The 19,816-nt window shown below is 43.3% G+C and overlaps 1 protein-coding gene across 1 annotated transcript in view; it reads left to right on the forward strand.

Moving 5' to 3' along the window:
* The first annotated feature begins 483 nt into the window (after positions 1-483).
* Positions 484-19,816, forward strand: part of EEPD1 (endonuclease/exonuclease/phosphatase family domain containing 1) — a 97,127-nt gene continuing 77,794 nt past the window's right edge. Inside the window, exon 1 of the mRNA XM_030551356.1 lies at positions 484-2,123. Coding sequence (XP_030407216.1) covers positions 1,264-2,123 — 860 coding nt within the window. The 5' untranslated portion in view covers positions 484-1,263. The remainder of the gene's footprint in view (positions 2,124-19,816) is intronic.

Raw genomic sequence — 19,816 nt, forward strand, 5'->3', positions numbered from 1 at the left:
CAGCAGCTCATCCTGCCCTGTGCAGCTCCCCCCGGATGAGATGGATCACTGGCAGCTGCCAGCCCGGGGGAGAGGCGCTCCCCAGCTAGGGTGGCCAGATCCAGATGTCCTGATTTTATAGGGCCAGTCCCGATATTTGGGGCTTTGTCTTATATAGGCACCAATTACCCCCACCTAGAGTGACCAGACAGAAAGTGCGTAAAATCAGGACAAGGATGGGTGGGGGTGGGAGGGTAAAAGGAGCCTATATAAGAAAAAGACCCCAAAATCGGGACTGTCCCTATAAAAACAGGACATCTGGTCACCCTAACACCACCTGAAGCCGGCAGTATCCAAAGGGCACGCCGAGTAGGGAAAGGAAGCGCTGATCAGCCACCCCTCCAGCTCAGGTACCTGTCGCTCCCCCCAGGGCTGCTGCGGCCGCAGGTTGGGCTCTGCATGGGAGGCAGGGAACCCATGTGATCAGCCCAGGAGGAGGCCAAGGCAGCTGGCGCCTCCTCCCCTGCGGAGGGAGGGAAGCGCTGGTGCCAACCCCGGAGGAAAGCGACGGGGCAGAGGCGGTGCCGGGCGAGCAGCGCCGTTGCAAGGGGCTGGTGGGCGGCTGAGCCTGGAGTCAGCAGCGGGGAGAGCCAGGTGCACCCGCCTTTGCTCTGCGGGGACCAGGGCTGGGAGGGAGAGTTGGGAGCGAGTTGTACGCGGGCTGGCTAAGTCTCGGCGGCGGCGACAGCAGCAGAGGAGGCTCCTTCCCCTGCCTCTCCCTGCGCAGTCCACAAGCAGCCCGGGGCGGGGAAGAAACTCCGCGAAGAGGAAGGAAGCGGAGGGGGGCACCCCCAGCGGCTCGGCTCGGCTCGGCTGCGTGCTGCGGCCGCTGTCAGTGTGTGCCCGGCTCTCCCTCTCTGCAGGCCGGGGCCAGGCTGCAGCCCGGCGGGCGGGGAGCGTGGCTGGCCGGGGGCAGGTTGCCGGCTGGCGTGTGTGGGGTGGGCAGGAGGCGGGGATATTTGTAACTTCCCCTTTGCTTTGAACCCTGCCCCGCTGCCAAGTTCTCGGGTCTGGAGCCGAGCGGTTGCAGGCCCCGCCCCCTGGGCGATGCGGGGCTGGGCCGGGAGAGCTCCCACTCGCCGGGGTAGTGGCACCAGTCCGCTCCCAGCGCCGCAGTCCGAGGGCCCCCCGCGCTACCTTGAGCCCGCAGCTCGCCCCGCTCGCGCAGCAGGTCGCAGCGCTGCCCGCCGCACCGCGGGGTAGGATCGACTCGCGCCGCCGGCCATGGGGGGCAATCTGGGCTGCCACCGCTCCATCCCCCGGGACCCCTCGGACCTCTGCCACAGCCGCAAGTTCAGCGCGGCGTGCAACTTCAGCCACATCCTGGTCAACCAGGAGCGGCTGAACATCAACAGCGCCACGGAGGAGGAGCTGATGACCCTGCCCGGCATCACCCGCACCGTGGCGCAGAGCATCGTGGAGTACCGGGAGTACATCGGGGGCTTCAAGAAAGTGGAGGACCTGGCGCTGGTGAGTGGCGTCGGGGCCGCCCGGCTGGAGCAGGTCAAGTTCGAGATCTGCGTGAGCAGCAAGGGCAGCTCGGCGCAGCACTCGCCCAGCTCCCTGAGGAAGGACCCCAACCCCGAGCCGCTGCCTCACCTGGCCGCCGCCAGGCTCAACATCAACACGGCCTCGCCGGCCCAGCTCATGAGCATCCGCGGCGTCACGGAGAAGATAGCCCACGGCATCGTGGACTACCGCAAGGAGCACGGGCCCTTCAGAAGCATCGAGGACCTGGTGAAGATGGACTGCATCAACTCCTCCTTCCTGGACAAAATCAGGCACCAGATTTTCACCGAGAGGTCACGGCCCCCTTCCACCAATACCAACGGGGGGCTCAGCTTCACCGTCAATCCTCACCCCAGCCCCACCTCGCTGAGCCTCCAGAGCGAGGACTTGGATTTCCCACCTGGGGGCCCGACCCAGATTATATCCACTCGCCCCTCGGTGGAGATGTTTGGCGGGGTGAGAGATGGCAAGCCTGTGCTGAGGGTGGCTACCTGGAATCTGCAAAGCTGCTCTGTTGAAAAAGCCAACAACCCTGGTGTGCGAGAGGTTGTGTGCATGACACTGCTGGAGAACAGGTAAACTGCTCAAATGAAATTGCATTACTTGGTGTTCGGTGCCTTATGTTTCCAAAAAGCTGTGTACTTTGATCCTCATTACTACTTCACAAAGTTCTATGTACCATCCCCATTTTTCTTGGCTCATCCTTAACTATAAGGCGGTGATGGTGGTCCTTCAATGCTTTGGACCAAGTGGGTTAGTGCATATTTTGGGAATGTGTATTTTGGAAAGATCAATGGGCATACTCTCTGTTTCCCTCTGTCATGGCAATACAATCCCAGGCATCTGCATTTCTTTAGAAAGTTTTGTGTGAATGTATAACAGATTATATTTTTAATTTAACTACCTAGGCCTATAGTCCAGCCTTCCAACCTTTCAAATATTGCCAAATGAATCTAGCGCACATTCAGAAGTGCTTGGGATCTTTAGCCAGTGTAGAATGCTGCAGTTCATCTGGTATCATGTAGCAAGCCATTGTGGGCACCCACCATTGCTCTGTGATGTGCAGTAATTATTTACTCACAGGTGTGAGTCAAGGTATAAATGTTCTGGGACATTGTCGTGGTAAAGGTGGTTGCAGTCTGCTTACATCTCTTTTTGTCTGTCTGGTGCTGAATGCCCTATGGCTGGTAGCAGCCTTCAGAGGGGAGTAATGCCTCTGGAACCTGCTATCTCAGGCAGTCTGCCAAACCATGGTTTTGGTGAGCTTAAGGGCACAGTTCAAGACCTGTTTGACTGGTCAAAGATTGGACTGACCTTTAGTAATGTCATGAAATAGTTCTTCTGTTCTTTATGAGTAACAGGTTGTGCCTTATTTTGTAACTGTTTCATTAACGTAACACAAACATGTGCTTGGATGATGGGGATCTATATACATTTCTATGATAAAGAGTTGCTTGCTAAACTCTCTGGTTTAAATTGAAGCCTTTTTCCCATCACAGAACTGCAAAGAACTCTGAAGACAATTTTTCTTCCCCTTCCTTCCACAATTAAAAAAACAGCTGATCTCACTTTGTTGTCCAATGTTGTGAAACTAACTTTGCTCCCTTGCAAGTTTTAACCTGAAACAGGTTTGTTTGGATGACTCTCAAACCTCTGAAAATGGGATATTTTGGGGGTAGAAGTGCTGACAAGCCATTATCTATTGCAATATTACTAGCACTATTTGTTTTTAAAACTGTACTGTCAAGTTGAATAATGGTAATTGTTTATGTGATTGAAGAAGTCAGGCTAGCTAGAAATACAATATGTTTTATCACATTATGTTGTGGTTCTTGTTTTGTTTAAAAAAAATAAAGCCATGGCAATAGGTAGGAGAAGTGTGCTGTCAAGGCTGTGCTGCAATGTTCCTGCATTGCAATGTATCATTGGTGAGCTAAGTGTTTTGACACAGGAAACTTATTTCCTACAGGCATGACATGGTTTGATAGCAAGAAAGCTATGTGGTGATGAAATGGTGTAAACCTCTGAATGTTTGGATGTCCTGCTGCCCATTTCAGCTTAACACTTTTGGTCTGGGGTTAGTATTCCTTGACCACTCTGCTATTTCATATTTCCTGTGCTTTCCCTTGACCATGGTCAATCTCCTGTTACAAACTGAAATTACCAGCCAGTTGTTTTAGTCAGAGGAGAGCATAAGTGATCTCTAATTTATTTGCTGGTTATATTAAAAAAAAATCATCCCCATTACTAGCTGAGCTTGGCAGTCAATCATTTCCAACTCCACTAGAGAGTGGGTTTTTTTTTTTTTCACCTGTAAGTTGGAAGCAGCCAGGAACAGTGTGAAAAAGTAAGGGATATCAGAAAACCACACTAAATAGGACAAAAGGAAGGCCAGAGGGAACACAAATGGCTGAGGAAACAAACAAATGCAAATAAGTAATTCTCACTAATCTCAGGATGATTAAATTCCAGTACTGAAAGGAAAGTGATTTGATTTACATAGGACCTAATCTTGTGATGTGTTGATTGCCCATAACGTCTGTGCATTGAGCTTGCTCAAAGAGCCAGTGATGAATTCAGAGGGAGTTGTGAGTGCTTGGCAAACTGAAAATCAAGGCACAAATTTTTTAAAACAGGCAATTTAAGTTGCATTTGCAAAATGTGCACATGTAATGATGAATGCAGAACAGAGAATTATATGTATACTTGTATATTTTGCACACATAGTTACTTGTACAAATACCTCAAAATATGTGCTCACGTTATGAATATGATTTAGATGACTATCTTTGAAAACATGTTCCCCGAAATGTTGATTGAGCCTATTGCTAATGTAATTTTTAGTTTTTCATTTTGTAGACTAGTTTAGGTATTTACATTGAACATGCACTCAAAACCATGTACACACACAGTTACTCTCAGAGAGTATGGTCTGAATGGTTTCTAATCAGGAGCACATGCATGGATAATGAGAGTCTGGAAGGAAGTGAGAAAGACTAGAGGGTATAGCTAAGCCTACATTTCCCTGGAAACTGAAGTAAATGTGGGTTAACAAACAGCGGGGAAAAATGTTAGCAATAGGCTCATTCAACAGTTGAGATGCAAGTGGGAAAGACTCTCCTCTCGCTCATACTAGTGCTATTGAAGTCAGTGGAGTTATGCTGCTGTAAAATTGACTTCATTGAGCTCAGCATCAGGCCCTGCTGTATGTATTAGTGGAAAGGTTTAAATTTCCCATCTCCAGTCATGTACTTGTTGGAAAGTGATAAAGTGCCCAGCAGACTAATCCTTGCCCAGTTAGATTAACTTCCGATAATAATCAGCAGGGGAAATTCAACTCTTGCTTGCTCAGTCATGAATATGACACAGAGGGCTTATCAGTACTTGTTGAGTCCAGTGGCATCAATGAGGCGCAAAGGTGAATGTTCAAGTAGCTCAGAATGTAAAGTGAGCAGATCACATTTGTCACTTATATTTCCAAGCATTGATTCCACCTGTTGTCCAGTGGATTAGGCAGTCTATTTAGCCTTATCACTTAGCTTGCAGGAATGCATGCATGCTGTGAATGACAGATTGCTAATGTATTTTCTGCACAGCTATATTAAGATAAATGAACATCTTGTGCACACTTCCTTGTTACAGTATATTGTCTAAGGCACCCACAGAACTGCTCATGCTTATTGAAGGCCTGATCTTACACTGCCTGGCACCACGTACAGTCCTCTATATCTGTGCTGTGCAATGTTAGTATGAAAAACTGCTAAATCAGGATTACACTCCCTTTGCATAGGTGTAAAGATCTGCGCAAAGTGCAGGGCAGTGGAGAATCAAGATCTCTTTTCTAAGGCTGCCTCTGGCTGTGGTGCTGTTTTTCTGATGACCAGCCAAGAGGGAGTAGCTTTGAGACTGCCGGATTGTTTTACACAAGCCATCACACAGTTCTGTTAACAGCTTCTTTCAGTAACTATCAACTGGCCAAATTACTGTCTGTATCTGCTTACTACCTGCATAGGACATCCAGTTACCCTAACAGGTGAGGACAGATTAATATAAATACCATTCAGACCCTGCATAATCTATATATGAAGAATGGTAATACAGGGAGAGGGAGTACTGTATCCTTTGGTTACAGAAAGAGCAAGAAAGGGTCAAACTCCACATTGAACTGGACAGTAATCTCTTTAAGAATGAGAAAAAAAGATCAGGCTCAAGTCCAGAGGTGCTAAGGATAGTAGCAAAAGGAATACACTGTGATTGCTCTCGCATTAGCTGCACAAAGTCCATACACGTGATCTGTTACCAGTATATTGTTTTAAAATCCATTATTGTGATAAAAAAACAAGGAAGCGCAGTAACCTCCCCACCCCCCTCAAACACTTTGTTACATATATGAAAGGGGTCCATTGTTAGCATTGCTTGCAGAGATTGAGAAGCAAATACTTTCATTCCTAGGACTAGAGAGAATTCAGTAGTTTTAGAAGAGATTAACATGGCTGATGTGCTGGAGAACATGTAGTATAATTGGATTAAAGTATCAAATGTATAGTGAAGTTAACCAAACCTGCAGCATTTCTGCAGACCTAGTTCACAAATCCAGGATGTATTTGTATCAAAATGCAGATCTCCATCCCTTAGATGCCCTTAGTCCCCCAGTGTAAATGCAGGCACTTTAGAGCAGTGATTCTCAACCTGTAGTCCAGGGTCTGTGGACCATATCTAAGGGGTCCGCTAAAGACTTGGACTGAAAACTGACTGAACAGAATTCAACTATATATAGAGACAAGAGATTTCCAACGGACATATTGTTGGGGTCAGCAAATGAAAAAAGGTTGAGAACCACTGTCCTAGAGTAGTTTGTATCCCCTCTGGAAGATTTAAAAGTAATGGAATTTGGTTTTGAGAGGTAATAAGATAGTTAATGAACATGTTGATGGGGAGATAATGCCACAGTTTCATAAAACACTGAACCAAATGTTAGCTGTGACTCAGGAGAGGTCCCCCCCCACACTTGCTGAGAGCTTTTCATGGGGGTTTCCCGTGTAAGTTAGGCAAGTTAACCCTCTCCACTCTGTAATTGGAAAATGTGCTAACAGCTGTCAGTGTTTAAGTCATTATTTGTTTTTTCTTTTAAATGTGCTATATGTAAAGTCCTACTTATGAGAGTGAGTCGAGAGGGTATTCTGTATGGTTATTATAAGGAAAAAAATGTTATCCCCACTGGAATGGCCCTGGCTTTGACAACAATCGTTAAATAGCATAGCTTCAGTTTAGTATAGATGTTGCATTCGTGTGGTTTAGTGGCATTGCAGGGTGTGCTGAACATTTCTGAAGTACTACAATAACGTATGCATCAAGTCAGTATACTGTCCATGAGAATGTGGTGTTACACTAGAGCCCCTGCAATGGAAGGGTCCTTCTTGATAGCCTGCACTGGCTGTACTTCTGTGACAGTAAATTCTAGGTGGTCAGTGGTCTGAGGTTTACAGCAAAATCATGATAGTGTGGTGAATCTTGTATTTCAGTGTGGTGAATCTTGTATGCTGCTGATTGTTTGTGGGCCAGATCTTGACTTGATTTACTTACAGATGTGTAATTCTCTTGACTTCATTTCTGGATCAGCCAGTATGTCTCCTGGGACTTCCAATGCAGCACGACCTCCCTTTTCCTGACTGTGCCTTAAAAACACAATCCATCCTTAAGATTTGTAGGCTGTATTTGGCTCCCAGGCTGTATGTTGGGTACTCCAGGGCTAGTTTATGCTCACATTAGGTCCAAATCCACACCCTCCTTCAGAAGTGTGGACATATAACTAGGGGATCAGGACAGTCTCTAGTGGGCCACACAAGTCCCTGTGTGATGCACAGCATAGCTTCACAGGGGCCCCCTATCGGTGAACATGTGGTTTGAGTTGAGCATGGGTAGGCGGCGGAAGGTGAGGGACTGTAGAAGGACACCCCTTCATGGCTCCTCCCATCCTCTCTTTAGGAAGGTAGGTGCCTCAAAATGGACCATATAGAGCCTACTTCAGCCATTGGGCTGCAGTAGTCTTTGCAGAACAGCTGGAGAGCTGCATCAGGGTTGCTTCATGGCTTGGATTAGGAGGGGAGAGAGTTCCTTTCATTTTCCACCCCACATTCTGCCCAGAACCTGGCCCTACTACTTGGGCATGCCCTGGACTTAAGATTTGCTCCTTAGTGCTATTTAAACCTTTCCACTAATACACAAGATTTACTCCTTTGCTTCTTCAGCCCCTTTTTTAAGTGCAAAGAGTGTGCACTTTGCAGTTGCATCAAGAAGTGTGATTTAAGTACGTGCGTGTATAATTTGTGTTGATACAGATAATATATTGATACTGCATCCTCTCATTTAATCACTTACTTGAGGGTTCACTGGTAATCTTTTAGTTTAGGAAACAGTATCTTTTAAACTAAATGTTCCAAGTGAACGTTTATGCTTCAAAATACTGAGAAGTGACCCTGAAAGGGCCTTTTTTGGCTATACTTTGTAATTAGGCAAATTTAAGATGACACAGGGTCTGAAAGCCAAATCTTGTACTCTCAAAAACAGGAAAAAAGTGCCAAGACTGAGGCTCAAATACCATGGAGCATACGTCTGATTCAGATGGAAGAAGTCTACTTGGATCTCAGATTACTGTGTTTGATCATCCGCTTTCATCCCTCACTTTAAGCAATCTTTTGGAACTGTCCGCTCTTATTAGTCATAAAATATATGACCAACATTAGCTCAAGTTGTATAATCACAGAAATGTGTACAACTATGGAATCTCTTCAGTTGGACCATCCAGGTTTTACTTTCAAGACTTCAGAAGCAGCATAGTTTGTCACTTGTTTCTTTTTTAGAAAACAAACATGCAGTTCTCCCAGACTCTTAATCTGTCTTCTGAGGGAACAACTTGTAATGTGGTTTTACTGTATGTGAAAAGCTGGGAACAAACTTTTTTTGGGCGGGGGGGCGGGCAGTAGGGGCGGTTTAGTTCTCTCCACTGTTTCCCTCCGCACACACACACACCTTGTCTAACAGGTGTGGTAGGCATGGTAATTATATGAGAGGCAATTGTTTTATTACTCTTTGAATTCTTTTGAAGGGAGAGCTGTGGGAGGAGGCTGAAGGAAAAGCCTGACAGTTTGCATTCCCTTTCCATTCCCCCTCACCACCCCCCCCCAAAAAAAAGATGGAAAGACGAGAATGGAGTTCATGCACCTGAAGGGTTCAAATAAGTTTTTCTTAAGTCCTTTGTATGTTCTCTGATAGTAGTAATAACAGGTATTAGCTGGTTATCAAACAAGTATCTTTCAAAGCCTCGTCAAACCCCATGTGCTTGTGTTGGTTATTTTTGTTTTGTTGCTAAAACAGTTGTTGATCCTGCTGAGTAACAAGGTGTGTCTTTATCTTTCCTTTTCCTTTGTCGTGCTAATAATATGGTGGATCACAGCCAAGAATAACTGCATTGCAATAAAAGAGCAAGAAAGAAGCATGGCCCACATAATGAAGTGTAAGGTGTGAAAGAATAAAATGGGATCCTCTTGTAATATTTTAGCAAGTCTTGCCTTCCTAAGCTGCAAGGCCAATTTAAGAAAGAAAAGCGTTGTTTTTACTGTGGCTCTTCTATATGCAATTTATGTATGAATTATTTTTCATGAACTGTGCATGTGAATTAGCTTTGCAAGATTGCCATGGAAATTTAACAGCGGAGGCACAATAACTCCTAGGTAAAAAGGAGCATTCTTTAATATGATGAGGGGAAAATAACATGTCATTTTACTCATCCCAGGCAAATAGAAGTTTGCATAGTTAATGTAAATGCATCCTGGATCACGGTGGATTTGATTTAAAACACTAGTCAGAAAAAGCAGCAGAGAGACCTGTGGCACTTTATAGACTAACAGCCGTACTGGAGCATGAGCTTTCGTGGGTGAATACCCACTTCGTCAGATGCATGCATGCCATGCATCCAACGAAGTGGGTATTCACCCACGAAAGCTCATGCTCCATGCATCCGACGAAGTGGGTATTCACCCACGAAAGCTCATGCTCCAATACGTCTGTTAGTCTATAAGGTGCCACAGGACTCTTTACTGCTTTTACAGATCCAGACTGACACGGCTACCTCTCTGATACTAGTCAGAAAGACTCAATTTAATCATGGATTTCTACATAAAAGTGCATTCCTGTTGGTTGTTATGACCTTAATGCAGGGGTAGGCAACCTATGGCACAGGTGCTGAAGGCGGCACACGAGCTGATTTTCAGTGGCACTCATGCTGCCCGGGTCCTGGCCACCAGTCGGGGGGGCTCTTCATTTTAATTGAATTTTAAATGTAGCTTCTTAAACATTTTAAAAGCCTTATTTACTTTACATGCAACAATAGTTTAGTTATATATTATAGACTTATAGAAAGAGACCTTCTGAAAATGCTAAAATATATTACTGGCATGTGAAACCTTAACTTAGAGTGAATAAATGAAGATTCGGCACATCACTTCTGAAAGGTTGCCGACCCCTGCCTTAATACATATTCTTCATAACTCAGAGATGTAGATTTCATTTTTAGAAGGTACACACTGTACATTTTTAAACTGATTTATTTTGAAAACTTTTCAGATTAGTTTTACAGCTATATCAGAAATTGAATTTCAGTTACCCAAGGTAACTGAAGCAGATATTTATGAAGTCATTGGTAGGAGAATTATCTCCAATTCAACAGGTTAATCATTAATATTTGGAGGATTTTCTTTCCATGCTGTATTAGGAAGAGAACATCACCAGACAGACGTTTAAATTGTTTTGTTTAACTAAAACAACAACATTATGTATTCTGGATTATGTTCTTCAACAGCAAACATATACTATTTTAACAAAATGACCATATGAATTTTTGAATTTAGTGCAACATTCAAGTTTTTTAAAACCAGGTTTGTTCTTGTTAAAATTGTTTTTAACTAAAACAGTTAAATGAAATTAAAAAAAAATTAAAATCGACTGTCAGCCAGGTCAACATGAAAAACTTAAAATATTGGCTTCTGCAGCTAACCTAGTCATCTTCACCTTCATTTTCCTGTTTGTTCATAATCTGGAAAAGAAAAACAAGCTTTCCTGCTTTTTCAGGTCCCAAATGATTTCTCAATTTGGAATGAATTAGTCCAAAGGACGAAAATATTTTTTCTACAGCGGCAGAAGAAGCTACTGCTGTTGAAAGTGAGATTATCACGTCAACAGTTTCTGAATCCAAGTGCTTAAGTGACTTCCACCAGTTCACTGGAGTGACTTTCTTTAAAACATCATCAGCCAACATATATTTCTTGAATAGTTCTTATTCCCAAACTGGATCTCTTTTATGGCCTGTTTCCATTATAGGTTTTCCCTTCTAGTGAGAGAATGGTATGGTAGATCTCAAATCAATAAAGGCTGCATTCAGAAAGACCTCAAGACTTCTGGAATCTGCTGCTCGAATAGTTTCACTTTTGGAGACACAAATCCATAGTTTGAGAACTGCAAAATCTGAGCATCTCTGATGGTATCTTCTAGACTGAGCACTGAGTCCCACTGGGTAGTTAGAAAGAGTAACCTAAATAATCTATACAGAAACCCCTGGAACCCCATAAGATTGGGTTCCTAATCCATGAACTATTGGAACTCATTTAAAACTTTTCTTAAAAATTACATGAATATATTGTCTCATATTATAGAATTAGAATTTATAATCCCTATTCCATGATGAGTTATCTTTGAACTATAATGTATCTTAATTAAAACTATCTCTAGATAGGATTTTTTTTCAAAAAGCATTTTATAAAAAAAAAATGCGATTTAAATGAAAAAAATCAGACTTTTTATCCACCCTGCTCTGGATATCAACTTATTGGGAATGCAGCAAGAAATTATTGGCCAGATCCTTGGACTGTGTCTTCTTAAGGAACGGTGCTGACTTGCACTAGCCGAGGCTCTGGCACATTATTCTTGGCTGCAGAATTATATGAAGAATATAGAGTTCAATGCTGCTAAATTCTGCGTGGCATCTCTGACGGCGTGAACATCCTCAAAACCCATTAGCTTTACTGGGTGTTGGGGGCAATCAGCCCCTTGCAGGACTGGGCCCATAAAGAGTGGACGTAGTGAAATAATAATATAGGCCCGGATCATGCTCCCAAGATACCAATGTGGAGGGTACCCTCCATGTGGAAATCACTGACTTACTGACTAGATGAAGGATCAGTTGCCTCCATGACATTATTTGACTCATCCTAACCCCACAGATCCTTGCGATGGGAATGGAACGGATGGGCTGGGGGTGGAATGATGGATGCAAGTATTATCTACCACTTCAGTTTTGTAGAGGTTTCTCTGGGTGTCCTGTGGGCAGCAACAGGCAGAGGAGACCTTGACAATGCACCCTGAGCCAGGAAGCCCGAGATGGAGGGGAAACTGAGGACTAGAATCATCCTCTGCCCAAGTGGCTCTAACTTCCTCTGCATCTTTGGGGATCTACCAGGTTTTGCCCAGGCCCCACAACTTTCCCCATTTGAGGGCAGGGCAAACCCACAAGCCTTGCATCTTGGAATTGTTGGGGCTAGGGTGGGAGGAAGAACCTCACAGGAATTTCCTCTCCCAGGGTCTCCTTTCATTGGTTCTACCACAGAAGAGAATGATCTGGGCTTCTTGTTTACTTTTATTCTCAACTGTTCTGCTATTTTTCCTTTAATTGCTTACAGGCTATTATCAAGCCAAAACATCTTTTCCTGTGCACCAGCATTTAAGATGATAGCATAACTAAAAAAATAGTGTTGGTTAGAGGGAAATCAACAATGTAAAAATAACACTTGTATTTTGTTTTTTTACCTACTGTACTGTTATTAAAGTGGCACCTAAAACGACTAGAGCTGAAAAAGATTAGAGAGAAAAATACTTCTTCATTTTTCCAGCTTCTGTACTTAGTGCATTTGACAATATAGAATCTGGTCAGTTTCACTCTCTCCAGTTTATTAATAGATGCATTTTTTCATTTAATTGGATTCACTGGCTTTATATGCTGTATGCATGTTGGTAAACTAGAGATGAGTGATTTCTGCAAAGCCTAGCAGATTCCAGCAATGGACATGTAGCAAATTTATAACTGACTTGCGGTAAAACTACACTCTTTGATCAGCAAATTACTCCCTGATGTTTCACAGGGCATGCCACTGGAAGGTGAACAGATTCCAAGAGGCTATAATCTGTGCCTCTCATGAACCTTAGGGCCACAAGACTATATCAAAGAGTATACCGGGTCTATATGTGCAGATGGTTTCCTGTAAGAAGAATTCCCAGTGCTCCAGGGCACTCTTTGAAGCTTTTGAAGATAATAGGACGGCTATAGGAATGAAATGTTTACACCTTTGGTTTAACAAGAGCAATTAGAAGTCTTCCAAAAGCAAAAGCCTTTGCCCAGGAGAAGCAGAGAAGGTAGCTTGCTATAAGAAAAGGCCAGGGATTAATGACATGGGAGTTAAATACCTAGAGTTATATGAGGCTGTGTCTAAAATCAATTAGTCTGGGATAGAGCAGAATATCCTCTTTCCAGCTGAGTTCCAACTTGATATGAAGTTACCATCTATTCTTTGGTCAAGAAAAAAATGGGACATTTATGAGAATATTTTTACATATGTACCTTCCCTCTTCGTCTGGATTTAGATTCCACTTGCTATTGCTACTAGCATGTCTTTGTCATTATGGCCCAAATCCTCTAATCCTTACTTAGTTATCATTCCTGTTGAAGTCAGTGGGACTAGTCCTTCCTGCCTGAATAAAGACTGCAAGATTTGGGCAGATGGTCAAAGTGAATTGGAAAGATCTATGACAAGAGTGAAATGTGTGTGCACATTTTTAATTGCACTGTTTTTATCCTATCCAGGTTTTCCATTGCAGTGCCTGTGTTAGCTCACACAGGGAGACATAGTACCCTTGTTACAATATGCTACAGTAATTCCCCAACACTATGATAATCTGTAGTGTTTGAGACTAATGTTATAGCGTATTATAAAGGTGGCAAAGGTAGGACTCGTCGTAGGTTCTTCATTTGAAGACTTATGCATATTGGAGGTTAGCTGTTGCCAACTTTAGGCATGCAGGGTGACCCATAGAACTCATTGAGTTACTCAGGAGTAAAATTAAGCACATGTGATTGTGTGTTCAGGATCAGAGCCATAACGTTACTCAAGTTAATTCTTGACTTTCCCCACCTTTACTTCAGTTTCAGGCTTCAGAGATGAACAATGAGTTATGGAACACCATGTAACATCTTGAGAACACTTTGGGCGTGGAGTTAGCAGCATGATGACTGTAAATAGAACACACAGTTGTGGTGGAAAATATGATTTCTGTTTAGAATTTGCTTTTATATTTTGTTTCATTCTGTAGCATATGCAATGTGTCCTTTTAACTTTAAAGTTTATTTTCTAACTAAGCAGTTTAAAATATTTGTACAGTCAATAACAACAAAAAGTTAGCTTTCAGGGATCACATTTATATTCTTAAAGCTGGGAGTTTATGGGTTGTGTGTTTTTGTTTGTTTTAAAGTCCCAGCCAGGGTCTATTGTTGGATTGTTGTTCTCACTCCATGGGATTCCAAACCTGGGCCCTAATCCTGCTGACACTTGTGCATATGCTTAACTTTATGCACATGAGCACGTCCACTGAAGGCAGTGGGAGCCTGTAGTAAGAAAAGAATATTGCCTGGAAAATGTTTGCATCCTTAATGTGCCTCTGTTACGATCCACAGAACTACCCAGAAAGTCTTAATTATATTCTCAGGAAAAAAACAACAGAACTAATAATTACTATTTGTAAACTTACTGCCTTGTACTGGAAACAATATTATTGGAATGTTATAGTTAACTAACATTAGAAATGCAACAATTTCTCATTAAAGATCAAATATCAATCTCAAATGCAATAATCCCAGCATTGCTACCTGGTTTGACCTACTATTTGGAGATTTTTGCTCTGGAAATTTCTAATATTTTTTCTGGTTTAAAACCTCTACGTTTTCATGGTCAAACTGCCCGGGTTGCCTGTCCTTACTCTGTGTGTGACGGTGATTCCATTGCTGTGCATTCTGCCATGTCTCTCTTTTGGGCAATGATTCCATCACTTGGAAAGAAATTCAATGACATTTTTCTTCCTGTTGTTGCTAAGGGAAGCTCTTCAAGACAAAGCTGCCAAAGGGAGGAGATAGTGGTTTAGGCTCATGAGTATAAAGATGGGGAGAAGGAATAGAGATGGGAATGACAGGCCATGAGATCTTCTTTTCCTTATGCGCACATCTTGGTTGTCAGTTAGATAGTTATCCAGCTCCTTTTCAAATTCAGTCATGATATTTGTCTAACAACCTTCCACGAACAGGTTGTGGTTGGAATTTCTTGTGAAGGGAAGTAGGTAAAGGAAATGCTCTGTTCTGCAGGTACTGCCAACTCTCAGCTGATTATTAGCTTTGTTTTGTTTGATTTGTTTTAATTAGGGCTGTCAAGTGATTAAAAAATTAATCTCAATGAATCACGCTGTTAACAATAGAATATCATTTATTTTAAATATTTTTAGATGTTTACTACGTTTTCAAATATATTAACTTCAGTTGCAACACAGAATACAAAGTGTGCAGTGCTCACTTTATATTTATTTTTATTACAAATATTTGCACTGTAAAAAACCAAAAAATTGCATTTTTCAATTCACCTCATACAAGTACTGTAGTGAAATCTCTTTATCATGAAAGTTGAACTTACAAATGTAGAATTTTGTGTACAAAAATGCATTAAAAATAAAACAATGTAAAACTTTAGAGCCTACAAGTCCACTCAGTCCTACTTCTTGGTCAGCCAATCACTCAGACAAACAAAGTTGATTACAATTTGCAGGAGATAATGCTGCTTGCTTCTTGTTTACAATGTCACCTGAAAGTGAGAACAGGCCTTCACATAGTACTGCTGTAGCTGGCACTGCAAGATGTTCATGCTTCAACCACCATTTCAGAAGACATGCATCTATGCTTATGAGGGTTCTGCTTGATAACGGTCCAAAGCAGTGCAGACTGATGCATGTTCATTTTCATTATCTGAGTCAGATGCCCAGAGCTGCCCAGAGGATTCAGGGGGTGTCATAAACAGATAGTTAAGGGTTAATGTCTCTTTTATCTGTAAAGGTTTAAGAAGCTCAGTAAACATGGCTGACACCTGACCAGAGGACCAATAGGGGGACTAGATACTTTCAAATCTTGGTGGAGGGAAGTCCTGTTTGTGCTTTTTGTTTTGGGGGTTGTTCACTCTTGGGACTAAGAGGGACCAGACGTCAATCCAGGCTCTCCAAATCTTTCTGAATCAGTCTCTCATGTTTCAAACTTGTAAGTAATAGCCAGGCAAGGTGGGTTAGTGTTGTTTTTGTTTTCTCAACTTGTAAATGTTTCTTTTTGCTGAGAGAATTTTTCCTCTGTTTGCTGTAACTTTGAACCTAAGACTGGAGGGGGTTCCTCTGGGCTATATGAATCTGATTACCCTGTAAAGTATTTTACAGAGATGATTTTTTACTTTTCTTTCTTTAATTAAAAGCTTTCTTTTTAAGAACTTAATTGATTTTTCCTTGCTTTAAGATCCAAGGGGATTGGTTCTGGACTCACCAGGGATTGGTGGGGGGAAATGAGGGGGGATGGTTAATTTCTCCTTGTTTTAAGATCCAAGGGATTTAGATTTGTGTTCACCAGGGAATTGGTGAAGTCCCTCAAGGCAGCCTAGGGAGGGGAAAGTTTTGGGGGCACAGAGAGTGCTCCAGACACTGAAATTCTGGATGGTGGCAGTGTACCAGATCTAAGCTAATAATTAAGCTTAGAAGTGTCCATGCAGGTCCCCACATCTGTACCCTAAAGTTCTAAGTGGGGAAGGAACCTTGACAGGGGGCCTGAGGCAAAGTGGGAGAGCTGTGGTGCTTGTACTCATCCGGCGGCGGTCTGGGTCTTCGACAGCATTTCGGCTGTGGAGGGCCCTTCAGTCGCTCCGTGTCTGGGTCTTCAGCAGCAGTGAAGGCCCCCCCGCTACCGAAATGCCACCGAAGACCCGGACCGCCACCGGGCCAGGGCTTGCAGGGCATTTCGGCAGTGCGGACCCCTTCCGTCGCTCCACGTCTTTGGCAGCCCTGAAGGGCCCCTCGCCACCGAAATGCCTCCGAAGATGCGGACCATCACTGGGCTAGGGCTCGCGTGGCCTCTGCGGGGCCTGGGCCTAGGGCAAATTGCCCCACTTGTCCCCCCCCCGAGCGGCCCTGCAGATGCCACTAGCAGAAGATTGATTTTCTTCTTTGGTAGTTTAAGTTCTGTAGTTTCTGCATCAGAGTGTTGCTCTTTTAAGACTTCTAAAAGCATTTTCCATACCTCATCCCTCTCAGATTTTGGATGGCACTTCAGATTCTTAAACTTTGGGTCAAGTGCTGTAGCTATTTTTTAGAAATTTCACATCCTACCTTTTTTGCATTTTGTCAAATCTGCTGTGAAAGTGTTCTTAAAGCAAATGTGCTGGGTCATCAAGACTGCTATAACATGAAATATATGCAGAATGCGGGTAATATAGAGCAGGAGACGTACAATTCTCCACCAAGGAGTACAGTCACAAATTTAATTGACACATTTTTAACGAGCATCATCAGCATGGAAGCATGTTCTCTGGAATGGTGAGTGAAGCATGAAGAGGCATATACAAATGGTTAGCATGTCTGGCATGTAAATACTTGCAACGCCGGCTACAAAAGTGCCATGCGAATGCCTGTTCTCACTTTCAGGTGACATTGTAAATAAGAAGCGGGTAGCAGTATCTCCCATTAATGTAAACAATTTTTTTTGTCTTAGCGCTTGGCAGAAGAAGAAGTAGGACTGAGTGGACTTATAGGCTCTAAAGTTTTACACTGTTTTATTTTTGAGTGCAGTTATGTAACCAAAAAAAATCTTCATTTGTAAATTACACTTTCATGATAAAGAGATTGCACCAGTGCTTGTATGAGGTGAATTGAAAAATACTATTTCTTTTGTTTATCATTTTTGCAGTGCTAATATTTGTAATAAAAAATAATAATATAAAGTGAGCACTGTACACTTTGTCTTACATGTTGTAATTGAAATCAATATCGAAAATGTAGAAAAACATCCACAAATATTTAATCAATTTCAATAGGTATTCTATTGTTATAAGTGCTATTAATCGCAATTAATTTTTTTAATCTTGATTAATTTTTTTGAGTTAATCGCATAAGTTAAGTACAATTAATTGACAGCCCTAGTTTTAATTTAACTATGTGGAACTGACAATAGACAAAAAATCATCTAACAAAATGGATTTCCCATTGTAAAACATAAAATGAAATACAATCCAAAGAGTCAACACATTAATTTAATGGGTTAATGAATCGCTAGTTGATAAGTGAGGGTTTTGCTGTGTGACATTGTAGGCGGTAGCAAGTTTGTGCTTTTATAAATCCCTTGCTTCTTTGCTACCTAATTGCATACTTACACAAAAAGAATACTGATCCCTCCCATGGTTACCAAAAGAACCCCAAGCCTTGAGGCTGATAAAGAGGCTGATAAAGGAGGTGCCATTGTCATCATGAACAGGTCTGACTATCAAAAGGAGGCAGCCAGACAACTCTCCAATACCAAATTCTACAGGCCACTTCCCTCAGATCCCACTGAGGAATACACTAAGAAACTACAGCATCTACTCAGGACACTCCCTACACTAACACCAGAAGAAATCAACATACCCCTAGAGCCCCGACCAGGGTTATTCTATCTACTACCCAAGATCCACAAACCCGGAAATCCTGGACGCCCCATCATCTCGGGCATTGGCACTCTCACTGAAGGACTGTCTGGATATATGGACTCTCTACTCAGACCCTATGCCACCAGCACTCCCAGCTATCTCCGTGACACCACTGATTTCCTGAGGAAACTACAATGCATTGGTGACCTCCCAGAAAACACCATCCTAGCCACCATGGATGTAGAGGCTCTCTACACAAACATCCCACACACAGATGGAATACAAGCTGTCAGGAACACCATCCCTGATGATGCCACAGCACAACTGGCTGCTGAGCTCTGTGCCTTTATACTTACACACAACTATTTCAATTTGATGACAATATATATCTCCAGATCAGTGGCACTGCTATGGGCACCCGCATGGCCCCACAATATGCCAATATCTTCATGGCCGACCTGGAACAACGCTTCCTCAGCTCTCGTCCACTCACACCCCTTCTCTATCTACGCTACATTGATGACATCTTCATCATCTGGACCCATGGGAAGGAGACTCTGGAAAAATTCCACCATGATTTCAACAGCTTCCACCCCACCATCAACCTCAGCCTGGACCAATCTACACGGGAGGTCCACTTTCTTGACACCACGGTGCAAATAAGTGATGGTCACATTAACACCACCCTATATCGAAAACCCACTGACCGCTATGCCTACCTTCATGCCTCCAGCTTCCATCCCGGGCACATCACACGATCCATTGTCTACAGCCAAGCACTGAGGTACAACCGCATCTGCTCTAACCCCTCAGACAGAGACCAAACACCTACAAAATCTCCACCAAGCATTCTCAAAACTACAATACCCGCATGAGGAAATAAGGAAACAGATCAACAGAGCCAGACGTGTACCCAGAAGCTCCTACTGCAAGACAAACCCAAGAGAAGAAACCAACAGGACTCCACTGGCCATCACATACAGCCCCCAGCTAAAACCCCTCCAACGCATCATCAAGGATCTACAACCCATCCTGGACAATGATCCCACACTTTCACAGGCCTTGGGTGGCAGGCCAATCCTTGCCCACAGACAACCTGCCAACCTGAAACATATTCTCACCAGTAACTGCACACCACACCATAATAACTCCAGCTCAGGAACCAATCCATGCAACAAACCTCGATGCCAACTCTGCCCACATATCTACACCAGCGACACCATCACAGGACCTAACCAGATCAGCCACACCATCACTGGTTCATTCACCTGCACATCCACCAATGTAATGTACGCCATCATATGCCAGCAATGCCCCTCTGCTATGTACATCGGCCAAACTGGACAGTCTCTACGGAAAAGGATAAATGGACACAAATCAGACATTAGGAATGGCAATATACAAAAACCTGTAGGAGAGCACTTCACCTCCCTGGCCACACTATAGCAGACCTTAAGGTGGCCATCCTGCAGCAA

This window comes from Gopherus evgoodei, chromosome 2 (genome assembly GCF_007399415.2).
Source record: "Gopherus evgoodei ecotype Sinaloan lineage chromosome 2, rGopEvg1_v1.p, whole genome shotgun sequence".
Taxonomy (NCBI): Eukaryota; Metazoa; Chordata; order Testudines; family Testudinidae; genus Gopherus; species Gopherus evgoodei.